The sequence below is a fragment of the Anser anser genome (assembly GCF_964211835.1).
Source record: "Anser anser genome assembly, chromosome: 27".
Lineage (NCBI taxonomy): Eukaryota > Metazoa > Chordata > Aves > Anseriformes > Anatidae > Anser > Anser anser.
Genome location: NC_139748.1, coordinates 6,944,563 through 6,964,626, shown reverse-complemented (window position 1 = coordinate 6,964,626; position 20,064 = coordinate 6,944,563). Strand labels below are relative to the sequence as shown.

The 20,064-nt window shown below is 44.7% G+C and overlaps 2 protein-coding genes across 4 annotated transcripts; one reads left to right on the top strand and one right to left on the bottom strand.

Annotated features, from left to right (window-relative positions):
* The first annotated feature begins 79 nt into the window (after positions 1 to 79).
* Positions 80 to 4,584, top strand: OARD1 (O-acyl-ADP-ribose deacylase 1). Of its 3 annotated transcripts, none has more exons than XM_083812241.1 (6): positions 80 to 166; positions 611 to 678; positions 1,204 to 1,348; positions 1,497 to 1,555; positions 1,919 to 2,031; positions 2,364 to 4,584. In XM_083812241.1, exons 2-6 carry the CDS (start codon positions 643 to 645, stop codon positions 2,464 to 2,466), a joined length of 456 nt encoding a protein of 151 aa, XP_083668367.1. In that variant the 5' UTR covers positions 80 to 166; positions 611 to 642; the 3' UTR covers positions 2,467 to 4,584. The 3 variants fall into 3 exon arrangements, with proteins under 3 accessions (XP_083668367.1, XP_083668366.1, XP_083668365.1); XM_083812240.1 differs by having other exon boundaries at positions 148 to 343; XM_083812239.1 differs by lacking the exon at positions 80 to 166 and adding an exon at positions 173 to 418.
* Positions 4,369 to 14,257, bottom strand: APOBEC2 (apolipoprotein B mRNA editing enzyme catalytic subunit 2). The gene is made up of 3 exons (XM_083812242.1): positions 13,208 to 14,257; positions 5,576 to 6,123; positions 4,369 to 5,004 (listed from the first exon to the last, which is right to left on the bottom strand). Exons 1-2 carry the CDS (start codon positions 13,333 to 13,335, stop codon positions 5,583 to 5,585), a joined length of 669 nt encoding a protein of 222 aa, XP_083668368.1. The 5' UTR covers positions 13,336 to 14,257; the 3' UTR covers positions 4,369 to 5,004; positions 5,576 to 5,582.
* Between the last annotated feature and the right edge of the window lie 5,807 nt (positions 14,258 to 20,064).

Genomic DNA, 20,064 nt, shown 5'->3' with positions numbered 1-20,064 from the left:
CCGGCTCCACCCCCCCCTCCCGCCTCCATCTCAGCCCCGCCTCTCAGCGCCTCGCGCGTGCGCCGTGGGGCGGCCGGCGGAATGTTCTGGGCGGGTACCATAGAGAGGGAGGTCCTCCGCGCTGCCTAGAGAGGCTGCCGAGAGGGAGGGCGGCGGCCGCCATTTTGTGCGTGAGGCCGAGCGCGGCCTAGTGGCGAAGCGGGGCCGGGCCGGGCGATGTGGGCAGCGCTGGGCAGGCTCGGGGCGGTGCTAGCCCCGCACCTCCGGCTCCTTCCTCGCGCCCTGCCCGTTGGGGTTTCCCCCTGCTGGGTCTCCTTCCGGCCCGGAGCAGGATCTGAGGCCCGTGGGTGTTGGTTCTGTGTTAGCCCCGGGTTGGGGCCTGCTGGCGCCTCACGGGCCGAGCTGTGGGGTGCTGCGGGTGCTTCCCTCCCCCACCCTCCCCCGCTGCTGCTTTTCTCCTTTTTTTTTTTTTTACTCCTCCTTTCCCAAGGGGGTGTGTTGTCTGCCTACAGGGGCCCATAAAGGCAGTCAGCCCTGCGCTTTCTGTCACACGAGTTTATTGCCTAGTTTGGGGTTCTAATAACTGTTTTTCTCTCTGTCATCTTTCTAGCCACGGGAGTCTTCACCATAGCCCACGTTACCATGGCCACCCAGGTCTTCAAGGAGCAAGGGGAGCGAGTGCGTAGAAAACGGGTTATGTGGGCTCTTGCTGTGATGCATGTCTCTGTAAAGAGACATTCTTGTTCCCTAATAACATCACAGGTGGTTGTACCACGTAGCTTTGGGGAGGAGAGTGACTGATATTAAAGTTCTTGCTAATTTTCCTGCGCTTTTGTACTTCTATCAGTGATGTGCATCTTTTACATCAGCACAGAGCTTAGGTGTTTAGGTGTATGGAGCACTGACATACTGACAATGTGTTGAGGATGTGCGCTAAGCCACTTGTACTCTATTACATAATTTTCCTTTATCAGTTGTGTAAAACAAACTGCTGAGCTGGCACTTGATTCTCATAGCTGATCCTGCAGAAAAGATAAGTTATCTGCTTGTCATGTTCACAATTCATACTAAATCAATTTACTTGTAAATGGCGTCTTAAGCTCAGTGCCTCACAGGTGTTATCATATGGGCTTGCCTAGCTGCAGGTGTTTCGTTATCGTAGTCTGCCCTCTAAGCTTTCCCACTTGTGTTTGTGTTCTTCAGATCAAGTGCGTTAAGGGAGACCTTTTCTCGTGCCCCCAGACGGATGCCTTGGCTCACTGCATCAGTGAGGACTGTCGCATGGGCGCAGGCATAGCTGTTCTTTTTAAGAAAAAGTTTGGGGGCGTCCAGGAGCTGTTGGATCAACGTGAGTGATACATGCGGGGTGGGCATGTGGGAGTTTAAGGGCTAAGTGATTCCCAGCAGTAAGGGTATTCCAAGCTACGAGGGTTGCTGGGATGATTACGTAGTGGACTTTAACTGTTTTAAAAACAACACTTTCCTTTTCCCTTTAGAAAAGAAGACTGGAGAGGTGGCAGTTCTCCAAAGAGATGACCGGTATATTTACTACCTGGTAAGAGGAGGACAGGATTCCAGTGCTTCCCTGTAACTAAGTTGTATTAGATACTGTAACGAGGGCTTTAAGAGTTGGGAGGCTTTTTTTGAGGATGCTTTTCTAAAAAAAGTGAGATGTATTACTCAAGTCTTCCTCCTTGAGGAGAAGCCAAGCTTCCTTGTGTGCGCGTGTTTATACTTTGAAGTTCACAGAATCAGCTGTTAATTTATACTGCTTCAAGCTATGAAGTGTAGTTCTTTTTTCCTTTGTAGTAGCAAATCTGGGTGTACGGTCTCTGAGTGTGGTGGAGCATGCTTTGGAAAAAAAAAAGCTGCAGTGATCACACCAAAGGCACAACTGACCTTTTATATTTATACTTAGATTACGAAGAAGAAAGTTTCTCATAAACCCACTTATGAGGATATGCGGAAGAGTTTAGAAGCCATGAAAACTCACTGTCTAAACAACGGAGTTACGGACATTTCCATGCCCAAGTAAGAGAGCCAGTCCGTGTGCTATAAGTAATTCACTGCTGCTGGGGTAGAAGGATTTTTGAGACATGATTCCCTACCATGAGATAAGAGTTCAAGTATCCACTTTAATATAACTCTTTTATTCAACTGTGTGAATGAAGCACGCGTTTCCCAGCGGGTTTAAATGATAGCAAAACATTCGTGCTTGGTTATTGCCATATTTTATCTGCATTACATTGATTTGTGGTGAGTTGAGTTACTGCCCCATAAAATGGTAGCTGCCTGAAGGGCTAGTTGTTCATAGCATGCTCCAAAAGAGCTCATTACAGTTGTTTTGGTGTCTTGTTTTCCAGGATCGGGTGTGGACTTGACCGCTTGGATTGGGATAAAGTTTCAGCAATACTTGGGGAAGTCTTTGAAGACACAGATATAAAGATTACGGTTTACTCTCTGTGAGGAAAAGAGTTCAAAGATGGCCTCGTTTCCCTTGCTTTCAGGAATGGCAACTTCTTAACTTGATGAGGGGGGGGAAACTGCATGCTGAGCACATTCTTCTGAGCATAGCTCACTCCTGTGTTGGCAGTGGCAATGGCTTAATAGGAAAACAAAAAGAACAAAAGTCCCAGAGCAGCTAATTTAGGATGCTGTTGTTTAGGGAGCCTGTGTTGAACCCTTAGGGAGTTCCTGGTCTGTCTCAGGACGCCACCAGATGTCACTGGTTCTCCACAGAGCACCTGGCTGTGCCCTGGAGCTTCTGTTGAAAGCAGCCAGTTCCCGTGCAGAGTGAAATCGGAGCTGCCTGCTGCTGCTTAGGTATTAGTTGATTTGTGCTGGTTCATAACGATGAGCTGTGGAGCCCTGCCATTTCTGTTTCTTTAAAGTTTTGCTGTGTTCACATATAGTATAATTACTCTATACGAGATTAAAAATTAATTTTTTATCTTTTGGAAGCAAGTATTTTTGTTATGAGATTGTACCAAGGAGAATCGTGCTGTCAACATGAAGCAAATGTTTCGTCAGTGCTCTGCTGTCAGATTAGAGCACAGTCCTTGCAAAGAACATACCTGTGTATATGTTTTGGCTGTACGCAACAGGAGGAAAACAGTTTTGAAAGGGGATCCTGGAGACTTGTAACGACACCTAGTAGGTGTATTTTGTGTGATACGATTGATACGGCATGAAGAACTTTTTATTTTTTTGTCTTCGCATATGAATGACTGGCAGGCTGTAAAAAAAAAATCGTATGGAAGGCAAGGTTTGTTTTTTGCCTTTATTTTTTTTCTGCTTTTGTAGTTGAGCTGTTGTATGCAGTTTGGTGTTTGTTGTCACCAAATAAACACAAGTCAGTGTATTAGACCACTGCTGTACACTGGAGTTTGGAAAATTAGGTTCTAGCGCTGAAGAATTAACCCACTCGGCATTTCCCGTGTTTGTTTTTTTCCCCACTGTCCCATAATACCAAATCTTTTGACTTCTGTCATACTGAATGTTTGTGAAAATGCCAGATATGTTGAATAAACCTAATAGATGAGACAGTCAAGATTTTGTTGTTGTAAAATAGGGTTCCTAGTTACTTTTTATGACCTATTAAACGTGCGGAGCCTTTTCTGTTTTGTGTGTTATGGATGAATCTGTATTGTATGTTTTTGTTTGTGCAGATCTGCAAATTCTGTTTGTCTTTAAGAGCTTCATATTGTTCCTCTCTGTTCACTGTCCTTTTTTTTTTTTTGTGAATTTATTTTTTTGCTAAAGCTGAACCCACAACTCAGAGAAATAAACTGAGTAAAGCAAGTAGGAACTGGGAGTATTGAGCCGATCATGAGTGAACATCAGGACTGCTCATTGATTTAGTTCCTGTGCTTATTTATGTTTGTTTCTTAGAGCTAGTGGCAAAGACACAAAATCCACAGTGGCTGCACAAAGGTGTTCTCACTGCTGCTTGTTTTTGTTGCCTGGAAAGTTTGTGCCAGAATTGAGTGCAGTCGAGTGAAGAGACTTCAGCAGTCAGGGGGTGTGTGGGTGTAGCACCATTCCAGCCTGCGACAGTGCAGCAACATCAAAAAGTAATTGGAAGAACAACCCCTGTCTGACTCGGTTTTCTAGCTGATGAGCTTCCCCGTGACCTTTGTTTGGTCTGAGCCTTGTTTTACATGGAAGGCAGGATCCCCCTCTTTCCCTCTCTGTGTCTCCATGCTTGCACATACTCATGAAACTTTTTGGCACCTAGCAGCGCTCTCTTCTCATCATGCTGCGCTTTGGAAGGAAACATTTCATACGTGGCTGTCCCAGCATGTCTCGCTTGTCAGATTAATTTTAGGACCTCTTTGAAATAGAGAAGGAATAACAATGCTTTACTTCTTTTCAGTGGCTTCCAATTTTATTTCACTTTCCTCTTCCTAGTTTTATATCACAGACATCATTGAACAAGGGGAAAAAGGTATTTGATGCATTTGAAATCAAGTACTGTTGGCTCCGTCATAATTGTACAATCGATGAGTTAACCCTAATTTAAATCACAGTTACTATTAATTGAGAAGGACAAAGAATAAAACTTTTTTATTCATCTTAACTCCCTTTCTTTGTAATATTTATGAAGTATATTCTTTCTAGATACGTTTATCTAATCAGCAGCTTTGTTCTACGATATCTTCTCCTAAAGTAGTCCTGGTATGCGAGGCCTACACCCTTGTCCTGTAGATCCACTGCGATCCATTTCGTTTGAGGCTTAAACCACGCCGTTTGTTGCCTTGTCTTACAGCAGAGGCAGCACAGGTTTGTTTCGGGAGGGGGAGAGGGAGGGTGGGTGCAGAAGAACAAAAAATAAACCAGAAAATCCCAGACACCAAAGGTGTTGTACATGTATTGGTAGTCCATCAGAGCCTAATCTTGCAGGAGTTAGTACTGCACCTGCTGGAGTCGAAGCTTCGGAAAGCAGGAGTGTGCTAGATGTCAAGTCTGCCATGTCTCTCTTCGCAGATCTTCCCCGAATTGGTCCTGGGAAGAAGAGAGAGGTGTGTTAGAGGCTTCACCTGCTTCTGTGTTTCACTGCTTAAATAGGTGACTCCAAGGTGATACTAACTATCCCTTAAAAAAGGAATTGTAATAACTGACTTCCTGGTGTGTAACTTCTGTTTCGGTTTTTGTTCTAGAGGGCTAGACTTTGGGGGCGGAGGAAATTCTATTTTCTGTACATCTCTCTTGCGCTTTCACATGCATTTGGGTATCATGCCTGCAGGAAACAGGTATTTTTATTGCATCTAGTGACCCTACCTTTTAAATTTTATTTTATTTTTTCTTGGAGGTGTTTACTCTGAGGGGAAAAAAAGAGCTTTCAATCTCTGAAGCTTCTGCTGTGAAGAAGCCAATTGTGTCGTTAATACCTTTGTAGGGGGAAGGTACTGCCTAGGAGAATTCTCAGTATTCTGGTACCGACGAGCATAGCTGGGTACGTATGGGAGTAATAGTAATGGGAAATGACTCTGTTGTGCCTTTAACAACCTGAAGAAAAAGAGGAATCTAATACTAAGGCAAGGAGCAAGGTGAGCAAATGGAAATCCTCACTTACGTGAGCTTCAGTGCAGAATCTCAGCCAGCTTTTCCTCATAATACTGGAAGTTCTCTTGAATGTCCTCCCATGGCACGAAAGCCTTTGCTTCCTCTCCTTCCTCCTGTTCCACAAAGTTCTGCCAGACATACTCAAAGTCTTGAGGCTTCATAATCCTCAGCTTGCAGCCAGCTGACTTCATTTTTTTCAGAGCAGCCTGCATTTCTGGCTCTTCCCACATGAAGAGGCGCCCTACCATGATCGTCAGGCGCAGGTTCTTGTTCTTCTTCAGGGTCTCGGTTATCCGATCAGCGCAGGTCACGCAGGGACTGGAGGAGACGTACCAGGTGATGTTGTAGCGGAGACTTGATTCACACTTGGGCAAAATTGTGTTAAAGAAAGCAATTTCTGCGTGGGCAGCTGCGTGCTCATCTTCCAGGTAGCCCCGAGAAGTCACTGACTCTTTGCCTTGGGTCTCGACAACGTAACACAGGAAGGTTTTGTTCCTGCCTGAGCTGTATTCCACGTTCCTGAACTGGAATTTGAAAAACATGGCTGGGAGGCGCTCCCTGTAGAAAGTGGAGAGGAGAGAAGCATCTCAGAGGCACATAATAAAGGGTTATAGCGTTGGCTTAGTTCCTGTGTGGTCTTGGACCAGTTCAATCTACCATGGCTGTCTTTTGCCATGTGTGGAAAGGAGATGTTTCCTCAGAAAGGACAAAAACACATTAAAACCAGCTGGATGGCTCCATTAAAACCGGCTCCTTTTACTGCGCGGTAAGGCTTTCAGACCCATTCTGAACACCTGGTCTTTTTCACTGAATTTTGACAAACTTGGGCTGTGCTTTTCTGCTGTCTGCATAGAGGTACTTGAAGCACTAGTTGCTGCTTAAATGCATTTTTTGAGACTACAAAATTTACTGTACTCTGGGCCGTTTGTACTCTTCTGTCAGTATGCTTCTGCAACGTTAATCTGTGAGATCTGTTGTCCTGATTGTTCAGGTAGCTCTGGCATTACTAATTAATGTTTTACCCTCAGTGCTTCTGCAGTCTGGATTTCCTTTGAGTAGAGGCACGTGTGACTGACTAGCTACAGTTCATAGGTGTTCTGGTTTTATTCTTCCAGAACCAGTTCAGTGCTAATATTCAGTAGGGTTATGTTGTGGCTTTAGCTACATGTGAATATCTAAGATCAAATGTGACTTTGTTATGAAGGAGTGTTTTTCCCTCTGAAATTTGATAGCTGCCTCATGGATACTACTGATAAACTTCAGTCACTTCTTTTTAATTTGTTGTGCACCTTTTCCCTTTTGGGTTTCTAAACTAGCATAATTCCAAGTGAACTATCACAGCGAGACGTGTTTCCAGTTCTCTTGCATCCAAGCAGAGTAGTCTGCTGTTATGTAGGGAAGTTGAAAGTAGCTCCTTAAAATACTGTGTATAGCTTTTATGTACTACTGATTGAAGAGGTGAAAAAAGAAAGCTGCATCATCTCCAAGTACCTGTTTCTTTCTAATGGAGTACCAGCTTTTCGTGAGTGTCCTCTGTAGCATCAAACTGTGGAGTACATCAGTACAAGAACCAGTGCTCGAAGGATGTGAGATGAAAAGATGCTGACAGCGTGCCTTGCGACCTGCTAAATGCTACGAAGGATGGGAGCGAAGACTGCAAAGTAACCAAAGCGAAATAATGAAAACTAGTAACACAACATTTCATTTACTGCATGCTAGTAATCTTCCAGGATGTTGTAATCCTCATCTGAGTTTTAGGTGGACCTATAACCTTGATATTACCAGTGTGGGGGCCAGGCATTGAGGAGCTCTTCATATGATACCTGGCTGCAAATGCTGCAATATGTACTGAAAGCAAATGGATTTTTGCATAGAAAAGGATTAGAAATAGTGTGCTACCTAAAACCATAACTTCGAGTAAATTATAGCTATCATCAAGCTGCTTTAGTTGTGCTGCTCTAAACACTTAAAGGCATTCTTCCATAAGTGTTTAATTCCACTTAACAGAGTTTCAAAACTTCACTGGTATGTGTATGTTCATACTTGTCGCAGCCAGAGATTCTTGCTGCCCAAGTCCTTTGGCATTTTTGGCTTTTGAGAAAGTTAAACCGTAAAAGAATAGCCTCCCTGTTTAATATTTTATGATGCTACAGTAGTATCTAGGGTGCATTTGGGCCTGCTACGCACATTCGCAGTAAAAGGCCTGGAGTTACAGTTCACACTTCTGCTTTGGATTTCCCAACAGCACGATTTTACAGCTGGACAACTTCACTTGGAATATCGGTGCGCTATACCAGCCAGATAGCGCGAGAGGTGCTGTGGTTAGGTTGGCAGTTGTGCTCTGTACGGAGAGAGGAAGATCATTAGTCTTCAAAATGTAACAAGATGTACAAGTCGAAATGATTTAGTTCAGAGCATTGCAGCTACGCTGGGAATATCTACTGTTGCTGTCAGTCAAGGAGCACCACAATTCTTTTTGCATTTCGTTGATTCATAACAATGCAAGTTCAGAGTACAAGTCTGACTTGAAAAAATATTACTAGAAGCAGGTTTTCAGCTGCTTTTTTAGCCGTACTAAGTGCTTACACTGTTCAGTTCTGTTTAGATCAGTTCTATACAAGGTGGGACTTAAGCGATAGAAAAGCCTGTTTGGGACCCTTCCTGCTATTACTGTTTTAGCTGGCAGTGTATTAATGAGGGATGAGAAGCAGTAATGTAGATACAGGCTTTTATTTTTATTAATAAGCAAATAAATCATTCTGTTCTGGTGTGATTTGGTCTGTGGTTCTCTGGTTTGCATTGAGAGTTTCTACAGGCCTACATAAGGGAAGTTTGCACTGGCATGCAGAGCTTCTAAACTACCCAGAAAGACTGCTTTAACTTCCATTTCGTAGTGTTTTCCATCTGTTCCCTTACTTCATATGACTTAGTTACCCGTTGGAGCTAGTCTCATTTTCTTTAGGATGAATTGCAAGGCTTCCATTGATTTCATTAAGAGCATTATCAGACTCTAATTCAGCATAGCACCTCTTATTCCCTGAACTCCTTTTGTCTTGTTCTTGGAGGCTATTAAAAAAAGAAGTACATCCTTGGGAGAGCAGAAGTTTTCCTGCTTTACATCCTAGATAATTAATGATTCTTCAGTTAATGATTTAATGATTTTTTTTAAAGATATTTTTGAAAGTCCAGCTGAGTGTGACCAACAAGCCACCCATTGCCTTGTTTCAAAGATAATTTTGTGAGGCCGCAGTAAGTTGTTTTGAAATAACATCATATATCTAAATGTATCGCATCAGAGTCACACGGACGTTCATTCCTGATTTAAGTCTCTTGACCGCAAAGCAGTGACATCAGTGATGAAATTAAGTCTGTATGTTTTGATGAACAGCTTAAACAACAGTGGACTGCTCCAGGATGTGTTGACTCACTGGCGGGTTTAGTTGGGCTTTCTAGACAAACTTTTTCCTTATCATCTAGGTGTCTAAGATTATCTGCAATGTTCACCTCAATCTGTTCTCCTAGCGGCATGGAATATGCATCAATTTAATTAGTACGTTTCTGATAAAGAACTCAAACAAAGCCAAGGGCTTTTTCCAAGTCTAAGTAATTGGCTGAGAGCTCGGAAAACTTGCTGATGGTGGTTACAGAATCAACCAATAAACTGTGTTTGCTAGTTAGCAAGAATCTCCTTAATCCCATCTAAACCAGACGAGGGAGGACATTTTGGCACAAGTGTGAATTGTAAACGCGAGCCCTGGCTGGGCTTAGCTGCGTCCTTGCTACGTGGCTCTTCGTAGCAGTGGGGACTTGAGCCTGGTGTCTCTGCGTAACAGGAATGCCCCACAGCAAGCGATGCAGCAGGGAAAGAATGGGAAAGAAGGAGCCGTGCGTGCTGTAAGATTGGAGGTGCGTTTGGATGCTGCGTGCTGCATCATCTCTCCTTGGAATTACAGAGTGCTTGGCAGATGACCCTAATAACTGACTGCAGAATGAAGTATCGTGGTGTTTATTTGGGTAGCTTCAGACACTTTACAAGCAGTTGCGAATCAAAATACATCCCTGAAATAGCTGTGTCATCTGCTATGAAAAACAAAGCCTGCTTCTTTGGAAACAGAGATCTAGCTTTGAATTGCTTTCTTTCAGTTCCTGAGTAAATCACTAGTTCTTGGCAAGCCTGTTCTCCCATGATTGAATGGCAGGTGGCTTATGAATGTTAATATTATCCTTATTTTACCTTTTTTTTTTTTTGTTTGTTCTAACCTTAGAGAAAGGGAATGCCAACAAAATATACTGAGGAGATGCAAGTTCAGTTCTTGTATTTCTTATGCTGGAAGCTGTACTGCTATAGACGCTAAACATAAAAATTGTGTTGTCTTGCATGTAACTGTGTAAACTTATTAAAATGCACAAATACCACCAATTTCAGTAACTAGGCTAATTGCTTTTCTGCTTTTTTTTTTTTGTGTGCGGTTAGAGAAGATGTTTTGTTTCCATTTCCCTCTCCTTACTGGCATGATATTTGGTTTAGGACTTGCACATGAGGTTTATGTATATGGAAGGTTCCTTAAATTATTTACAGGCACCAAACTGTCAGAGTGCTCCTAAAAATCATCTGTTCTAATGATAAGATGCAGGTGGTCACAGCTCACTTGCGGTATATGGGAAGGTAAAAGCTGAAATATTATTTTTCCTGCTTCTGTGGAGGTCGTTAAATGGTGCTCTTTAGGGATTTTCTAACCATCTCAAGCTTAATTTATCCAAGTGCTTGTCCTGGGTAGTAGCAAGGCTGTTTTGTGATCTGTTAGATCACATTAATATGAAAATATTGAAACTTTGAGGCAAGAACCTCAATCTATAATGTGCATTTAAGTACCTTGAAATAAGGTAGACTGGAGGAATGCAGCAGCTGCCCAGCGTGGTCACAATGCCCTGTGCCATTGCATGGCAGGTAGGAGAAGAGAATGAGAGAATAAAAATGCGGGATTGTCTAAAAACTGCAGTAAACTAGTAGGGCATATTCTTTACATTTACATGTTTTTTGCTGAGTATTTATACTTGGTCTTAAGTTACTGGAGCCTATAAGACAGTGTCCTTTTGCTTGCTCTTCAACAACTGTTCACAAATAAACATACTCATGCTGGGCTCATTGATTATAGAAAGTCTAATGATCAGCTCTAGGAGGAACCAAGGGTTTATCACTGCTAGGAGGAACCTCATTTACACCCTGGGTAAAGTGTAAATGAATGTGTCTCCTTAAATGTCATGAAACATACACAGCAGGGGCTTATATTTATCCAGGGCTGTGTTGACAAAAAGCACGGGGGGGCTTAATATTCTTAAACGGAGTGCTTAGGTTCCCAGCTTTTTTCGTGTAAGCCAGTCTCGGCTGTAAGCCTCAGCTTGAAAACTTGGCTGTGTGTCACAAGATGCCCCTAATCCAACGGCTAAAACTGAAACACTTGAGTAGTAGACAGTGTAATTGAATTTAAGTGCTTGCACAGTTGCAGTTATGTGTTTTCTCATAATTCACATAACTGTCTTTATTGGCTGAAAATTCCTGAATAATTAGAAAATCCAAACAGTGATCAAACCGGGTCGAGGCACAGCCTGTACTGACGGGGTCCTTAAAATGAAAGTAAAAATTGCTGAATTTTTCTGTACCTCTTTCAGGGCCCTTTGGGATTTCTGCTTTACTTCCTCATTCTCACCTTTAACAGCCAGCGTACCGGTAATAAACTAATCATCAGGGGATACTTGGTCGTGAGTCCTGCAGGAATTCACCAGATCCTTCTAAACACTTTCCAAATAGTGTTACAACGATCACAGACTAAATAATCACATACTGACAGCTCGAGGGTCCCTCACCAAACATTGGAGTACTTTCATTTTGGAAACTTAAGTTCTTGCCTTGCTTGGTATCAGCGTATGGAATGGTACTAGCCGATTTTCACAGCTTAACATACGTAGATGCCACAGCACAGACTTTAACTCATTCCTAGAAAAGCCTTACCTGAGACTGCCTTGTGTTACCCAGGGATCTTTCCCTAGTCCCTGTGCCCTGGTAGGGTTCCAGCAGTGTGGCTCCCTGCTAAGCCTCAGGAGGTTGTTTTCCTATTGTTAACCCTTTCTTTTTGCAGACACATCACCCCTCACGTTCCTGCTGCTGCCTTTTAAGTGTGGAAAGTCCTGCCACAATCTGTAACAGCCTTGTCATTCCAACAAATCTTTTCATTGCAGCATAGCACTATGAAAGTTTTTTTTTCCAGCCGCGATTAGCACACCGGTTCCTACCCAGGTTGTTGGGGTTAGCAAGGAAGTTTGAAGATAGCGCCCAATTCCTTGGCAGTCCTAATTGCAAGTTGAGTGCTCTATGGCTGAAAAAACATAATTTCCTGATGAGATTCATTTAGAACGTGTTCTATGCATCTAGGAGTTGTCACCACGTTTGTCATTAGTCCAGGCTCAGTTCATAGCAGAGGAATGTGCTTTTCTTAAAAGTCCCTGTTCTAGCAGATGTATTATTTGCATGATTGTGCACGACAGAGACTAAAGGCTGTGAACAGCCCCGCCACAAGAAGTGATTTTCAGAACATATGCTTTTTAAGAAGAAAATTGTATTTTCACCCCCATGCAGGGACATAACCCAATTGTGCGAGATGAAACCTCGTGCATGCTTTTCAGAAATGCCAGCCAAATTTTATTTGCAGAGCCTTTCTTACCGGTGGCCCTGTCACAGGCAGAAAGATTCTAAGTGGGATTTAAGAGTCTGGCCTGAGGTTTGCATACCAGCAGCTGGAAGAAATCGTGGTTTTGGGTTATATGCTGGGAGCCCTGCCTTGGTGACTTCCGAGGGAAGAGCTCGAAGGAAGAGCTACATAGGGCATCTTGATACTACTACAACGAGCATTTTGAAATGCTTAGAGATAGCAGATTACACAGTTTTTTCTACTTGCAGCTGTCAATTACATCTGACAGAGTTCAGCTTCCTAGCAGATCTCTGTTATATCTGCCTCTTTCAAAGGCCAGGCTCCCTGGAATAAAAGGAGCCACTTGCTGCTTTGCAGTCTTGAAAACTGCCTCTTGTTTTGGTGCCCTTCTGTGAGTTAGGCTTTTTGAAAGTCAGGTTCCAGCTGTGGGTGTGGAGCCCTTGAAAATGTGGACTTCTCACTCTCTTGAAAAATCTGTCCCTTAGGTCCGTAAAGTAAATCAGCCATAGCAGGGGTATTTTTCCTAATCCACAGACAGAGAAACTTTCAGACAAGAGCCACAGATCACAGCAAGAAATCAATATTCAGCGTTCATCAAGGACCCATACCTTCCATCCCTTTATTGTCAGGCAAGTCACCCCATTGCAGTGCACTACGAGGGAATCGGTGAGTACTGTGGAAACAGAGCTGCTTGTATGAAAACAAATGGATTTGGCTGCCCGCCTGCCTGGGGTGAATTCATCCCCTGTAAAATGCATTGAAACTTTTAACAAAATCCCACAATAACGAAAGCCGTACTTAAACCGTTTAAGACTACTCAAAAGTGCACTGGCTTAAGGTACCACCTTTAATTACCCAGCAGCAGAGCTGAGGCAGGGACCTTTGAAGATCCCCGTTCCAGCCTTTTGCACCCTCTTTATAGCTAAACCTCTTACCCTGTCACAATTTCAAAGGGTGGCAGGTCTTCCCGCTTCACCTTCTTCTTCTTTTTTCCCTCGCCCTCTTCTGCGTTGTCAGGTTCACCGTTCTGAGCGTTGCTGGGCTCCTCCTGCTTTTCTGCCATCTTCTTGGGTATAGGGACAGTAAGTTAAGGCCACGGGGAAAAAGAAAGCAATTTCTGAAAGCTCTCAGGGAGCAGAGACAGCAGAGGGGGGAGGGAAAAAAGAGAGCCGGGAGTTCCTGCACTACACACAGTTGTCAGGGGCTAAATATGGAACAAAGCAGCAATGATAGAGGCTGGATGGGTAGGGTGACCCAGGGCTCTCAGATGTCGTCTCCTTCCCTAGCTTTCGCTAGGCCTTTTTAACAATCCCTCGTGCTCCCTTTTTAATTTAAAATTAAGTGACGACTTCGTTGTGGGCGGGCTAAGCGATGGATGGAAAATCATGGAAGCATCAGCGTCTGTTTATCCGTTAGCGTGACAGATAGCTGGCAAGGTGCAGAGCTGGCAGGGTCTCCGTCTGCCTTCATTTGCCAGCTTATTATTTTGCTAACCTTGAAGGACCACTGTTTTGGCTCAGGCGAGAGGGGAAAGGGGTGGCCCACATTTGATTTGCTGAAAAATCCCCGTTGTTGTGGATTTGGCCTCGTGGGCCACCTGGAGTGTCACAGCAGGGGTGCCCAGAGGAGCAGGAGTTCTTTCCTTCCACCCTTCTCTTCCACGGAGGGACACAGAAAACAGGAGCTGAACGGGATGAAATCCTTGGGCTCGTGGAAGTTAGTGCTACAGATCGTATCGGCATAAATGCTAACCAGACTTCATCCCAAATATCCTGAAGTCAGGCTTATAATTCACAGTGGGACAGTATTTCTTTTGCAGGAGCTGAACATCTGCACGCTGTTCTGTTATTTTTTCTCATCCCTGCCTGAGTGTTTGAAAAATGCCCACTGCACTTGGGGTGATAACATAGCTAAGAGTAAGGACTTGAAAAATTGATGGGCTTAGTGATTCCTGCGGTATTCTTTTGTTTCTTTCCTCTTTGCTGCTGCAGTGGTTGCAGGTGTTTGATGAGTGATTGCCCAGGAGCCAAGGAGTCAGACGGACAGGAGGCTGCGGAGGTGTGATGAGAAGTGAATTGTGTCTGAGTGAGGACCTGGAGGTCGTGCACTAATATTTGGGACTGGTGTGAACAGTGTGCTAAGAGCAGAGTACTGGAGACATTCGGGTAAGGTACCGACTGTGGTTTGTCTGACCTAGTGTGGGGGTGGAATCTGCCTTTCGTACAGAGAAATGAGAAGGGCTATAAAGATTCTGTTATCAAAAGTTGGGGATGTTTGGTCTGCTCGGCACTATATCAAGCAGATTTTTTGAAGAGACTGCAGTAGCTCGGAAGGATACTGAGGGTTAATCAAAGATTCACATCAGCTCCGAAAAGGGTTTTATATGTTTGGTTTGGGAGGATTGTCTCTCTTAAATTCAGAATTATATGAAATTCTTCCAATTTCTCACAATTTAATTCATTTAAGGGTTGTATAAATCCCATGTGAGCCAAGCCTGATGAAAACCTCAGTATGATTTTTCTCAGAGACTAATCCTGCCATGACATGAGAGTGGAAGTAAACAGAAAGTGTGTAGTTGCGCAGAACTCAAGCTTTAGCCAAAGCTTATTGGAAATCAAACCCCCAGGATCCTGGGTTCTGGATTTAGCTCAGAACCCACCATCAAGATTTGGATAAATATGCAATCTTAAGCTGTATTTGTCTGAGTGTTCAGTCTGCACGTAGTGGGAAACCTGCCGTTAGTTTGAGGATGGATTGCTCTTTGCAGAAATCAAGCGTGAGTACCTGCTTTCAGCCAAACCTCAGTCTTCACAATACCAGTGGAGGCAACTCTTAAGGGTTCTGCGCTCTCACTAAAGTGAAATGAATTTATGCCATTAGGCAGATAATTTGTCTTCTGGCTACTTTTTCAAGCCCCTTGCTAACAGCAGCCTGCCTTTCTGCACTTCTGTGAGAATCACAATACCCTTTGGAGTTCATCATTAGTAGCATCGTTGAAATGCACTCTGGGGACAGGGCACACCACCCACCCTTTTACTCCCACTCTGTTTGCTAGTGATGAGAAAGTTGTTTATTTGATGACTGGCATAGCTGGCACGGAGTGTATTGTGACAACGGCGCAGTGAAGGATTTGACAAGTTCCAAGACATCCTATCTGCGGAACATACATCTTTCATTTTCATGGTGCGAGGTTTTATTTATTTTTAAGCTTAAAATACTTTCCTGGAGAGCAGGTGTAGTGTTTTTCCTCTTGCCTGGTAACTATGCTCAAATTCCAACTCCCTTGTCCAATTACTCTCACCTTTGACATTTCAGGCAGTGATTTTGGGGATGGGGATCCTCTCTTAATGAGTGACAGCTTGTCTCCTTTTCCTCCCTGTATTTTGAAAAAGCGCTCCAGCCCCTCTCCAGTCCCTCTGACCCACTTTTCTTTATTTTTGGAAGCTCTCGACTGTTAGGGTCCCATTTTTTCCTACAACCTTTAGCGTTCACTGGCCTGGCCCCTCTGTGGAGTTCAGGACTGAGCTCCTATCTAATCTCCGGAATGCGGCACGGAGACTCTACCTCTGTCCAGCCCTTCCCCAGCTGCTTCGCAGCTCCATCTAGGGCAGTGCACTAAATAGTCATGATCCCCCCCCCTACAGCGTCTGCCTGTGCCAAAAATATAAAGCGACACCACCGAGTTGCTGTCAATCTGACATTTTGCATTAGAGCCTTAGGAATGAAAGCTTTGATCAGTTCTGTTCAGTTGTTTTTAAATGACCCTAGTTCCCCCGAAGTGTGCGTGTGTACAAGAGCGTGCGTGCATCGGCCTAATGACAGAAGCCAGTGATAGAAATGTTTTTCCCAGCAGCTATTTCAGAGAAGGAGCTGGGGCAGGGACGCAGCTACCCTCACGCCAGGATCTCCCCGTGGCACTTAGGGTAACTAAAATCGTCGTGCTTCCAACCAGCATTTTTACCCAGGCTTCCTTCCACACCGCCCCTCTCCTCATTGATATCATGGTTTATTTAGTTGCCTATGAATTCTGTGTTGCTCTGAGAGCCCTGCTCAGTGCAATCGCTGTTCGATCACGGAAGAGGTACACGAGATCTGCACGTGTCAGGTCTCACACGGCGAGAATCAGCCCACTGCCTCTCCTCATTCACTCCTCTGCAGCAAGGGCTAAATCCTGCTCGTCTCCAGCAGTGCCCTGCAGCCTAGCAGCTGGATGCAGCCGGTAGGTGAGAACTCTTCCCACTTAAACAAATCCCTTTCAGCAGCTGCACTTCGTGTCTGGGGAAACCTCCAACAGAGGGACCACAGCCCCGCACTGCAGACACAAGATCGGCCATTCAGCTGCTTCCCTCTCAGGGCCACAAACCCAAGCCGTGGTTTCCTGCCCAAGCCCATTCTCCGTCCTGTGGCAGATGTGTCCTGCAGCATCTGGCAGTCTGTCCCCCCCGGTATTTTAAAAGTTCTGGCTTTACTCTTTTGGGACATCGAGGCCAGAACGCCCGATCAGAGCTAGATGGAGTCGTGGAAAGGAGTAGACCTCAAAGTCACCAAATCCGCAGTAAGACTTGAAGAGCTGTCTGCAGTGGGAAAGCTGCCAGCAGAGGGGACTGCTAGCAAGGGAAGGCTGAGGTGTCAGCCTCTTCTGGGAGATTGGATTCTGGCTTTGCTGCTGCCTTGCATGTTAAGATCTGATTGTGCATCTGTCCAAGTCCAGACGAGTTTTTCCACTGACTTTACAGTATCTTGAAATAATCTGATGACTTTTTCTTGTCTTAAAGGAGTATTCCCTTGACCTCTCAGGCAGGTTATCTGCTGGTCCTCTAATTACAGCAGAAGTTCCTTTCCTGAAGTTAAAATGCCTCCTCTCCTTTGCTGATCACCTGGCTGTGAAAGTCCTTGCCAGGAAAAGGAAGCTTTTATTGCATTCTTGGGCTGAAGGAACATTTTTGGCTAAATGGGAGAGTGAAATAAGACACTGGCTGTATGAGTCATGGCTCAGAAGTGCTCTCTATTCCAAAGGGACAGCTGGTGGCAGTAACAAAACATCTCCCTAGATACATTGTCTGGCAGCAATCCCCCTCTCGCTTTTTCCGGCTGTAACTACCGTTACGTGATAAATAAATAAACACTCTGACAGTGATGTGCAGAGGCAGCTTTGCTTCCCTCAGCCCCTGGAGGCCCTCACCTGTCCCTTTCACTGCACTGCAGGACGGTACTGCCAGGGTTTAGGGGAAGGGGTAGGGGAACACTGGTGTCAGCTGCTGCAGAATCCCGCAGGTTTCAGCCCAGCCCAGCCAGGGCCCACGTCCCTCTGTACAGGACACGAGTTCCCTGTGAAGGGAACTACACCCGGGCTGAAACGAGCCACGACGCAGGCAGAGATAAGCGATGCTCTCGCCTCCTTGCCTTCCTTATCTTCGCAGTGGAAGGCCTGGGCGTCCTTGGCCTGTGATCCCCACCACTCGCACACCCATTACGACACGACTGCGGGGCTGGGGAGGAGTCTGCCTCGCTGGCAGGCACCGCTGGCTGTCCGATTAATTCAAAGTCCAACTGGAAGGTAATGGCAGCTCCAAGCGGCACATCCTCCTTCCTGCTGGGAGTCTGCTGCGGTTTTCCTGGGAGCAGTTCAAGAGGAAGGTCAGCCCCAGCCATGCTGCAGGTGCTCAAAGCCCCAGGAGCTGGTGCTGAGCACCAGCCAGTGCCAACGAGCCAGCTCTTTAATGTTTACACACACACAGCAGCACAGCCTCTCCAGCACTTGACTATATTTTAACGTAGCTGCAAACACCAGCAAGTCAATTAAAGTTCCTTACTACCGAAGCCGGAGTATTTCCTGGAACAGCTGGTAAATTATTGAATGAGACAAGGGTTAGGGAAAGAGGCTGGGCTGAAAGGCAGAAAGATTTTGTTTTATGCGCAAATACCGTGTATCCAGCAAGCAGGGGATGTGCCTTTTGGGCTAAGATCAAGTGTACAGTCAGTTTAATATCAAATACAGCTTTCTGGAAAGACTGGCTGAAGCCTGAAGAGGGGGATCATCATTAGACATGGTGATCTGAGAGGTGGCTCTTGTATAAATGCCACGACCCTGTGAAAACTGCCATGAATGCACGGCCTTTGTCTGAGTCACCGCCTGAACCATGTAGACCACGACATGTCCTGCCGTGGGTTATGAATGTTCCCTGACACTGGGGCGGGATATGGTATCCATTCCCAAAGCTAATTTAGGGGGGCTGGACAAACACCTTGCGTGCCTGCTAAGGTGATACGGATCCAGCCTGCCAGCCGCCTGCTTTACGGTGGCATAAGCAAAACTTCTCCTTGCTCTCTCTGGGCTTTCATGGGGAAAAATCAGCACAAGCCCCATTAGGTGGCACTGACACGAAACCAGGGCCCCTGAAACCCACAAGGGCAGGGACTGGGTCTGCTCTGCACTGCACAATATAAATAAGAAATTTTCTAGATGGCTGACTTTGGAACATCATTAACCATTTTTATGCAAAGGGTTTCAGTATAGCTGCTTAAATTGCAGATACGTCAAATGGTGCTTTAAATATTAATACAAGAGGGTGCTTTGCTGAATTTAACCTTGTCAATTGATGGCTAGCTCTTATGTGTATTACACATAGGAACACTTGCTATTTTTGCTGTCTGCAAAAAAATGCAAGCGGGAAACTATTAGTGTGCTTTCAGGTGGACTGGAAGGAAGAAGAACTGAAATAAAGACAAGAAGTCAGCTAGTCACACCAACTGGGAAAAAGGAGAAGATAAACATGAAAAGTTAATAAAGATCTATTGTTTTTAATTCAAGATTTTACTTTACCTGCAGGAAAAAGAATAGGAAGAGGGGAAAAGAGGAGTAATTCTGAACGCTGTTCAAATATCCATCCATATATTTAATTTGGGAACGTTATCAGAACATTGCAAGTTTGAACCAGGTCGGAAGTCAATTACCAACTTACGTGTGATTTAAATAATACTCTTCCCCTTTTCAAATGCGGAGAAGACTGCAAAGACCTGCCTTATTCCTCCTGGCTTCACTAGATGGCTCTGCTCATCTCTGTTCCTCATGGCTTTCCCGTGCTAACTAGGAAAGGATAGGCATGATGGTGTTCAGCTGCCCTAAATCATTCTTAACTCCACTGAATTGAATCTCCAGGCCAGATACTAGTTTCTTTTTAGGAAGCAATAATTCATGTCTTCCTGTCCTTTGGCATGTGGCTTTCTGGAAGACACAGACATGGCAACACTGTAAATAAGATGAGTGGTAACACATGGTTATATAAAACCCTGAAATATGTAAGATTTTTTAAATATTTTTTTTAAGTTTAAGAAAGTGGCTTATGATTTTCCTGGTGCTGCTTGCAGTGCTCACTGCTTTATAGTCCTACTGCTTACAGTCACATCTATTCAATGGCCTGTTCTTATGCAGCTTTTACTCGGGAGATTACAGCAATATTCTTGCAGCAGCAGTCCTGAATAAAGGTGTCCTTTAGCTAGAAGGGAAAAATAATGGATGGGATCAAAATGACAGAACAAGATATATGGCCAAATTTAAAACAGCACCACAAATTTCATCTGCACTCAGCTGCTGGTATTTGTTTCTCTTGGGCTTAGCTTTCAGTCATGCTGAGCACCTAGCTATTCCATTTACAGCAATTGGACACGGGAACATTCAGCATCTCCGAAAATCAGGCTTGACATGACTCGGGAAGGACCCCAAACCCAGAGCTGCTGCTGTTTAAAGGGGCCAGAGAGAATTAGGTTCCTTACCTTGAATGTGTGGGTGAAA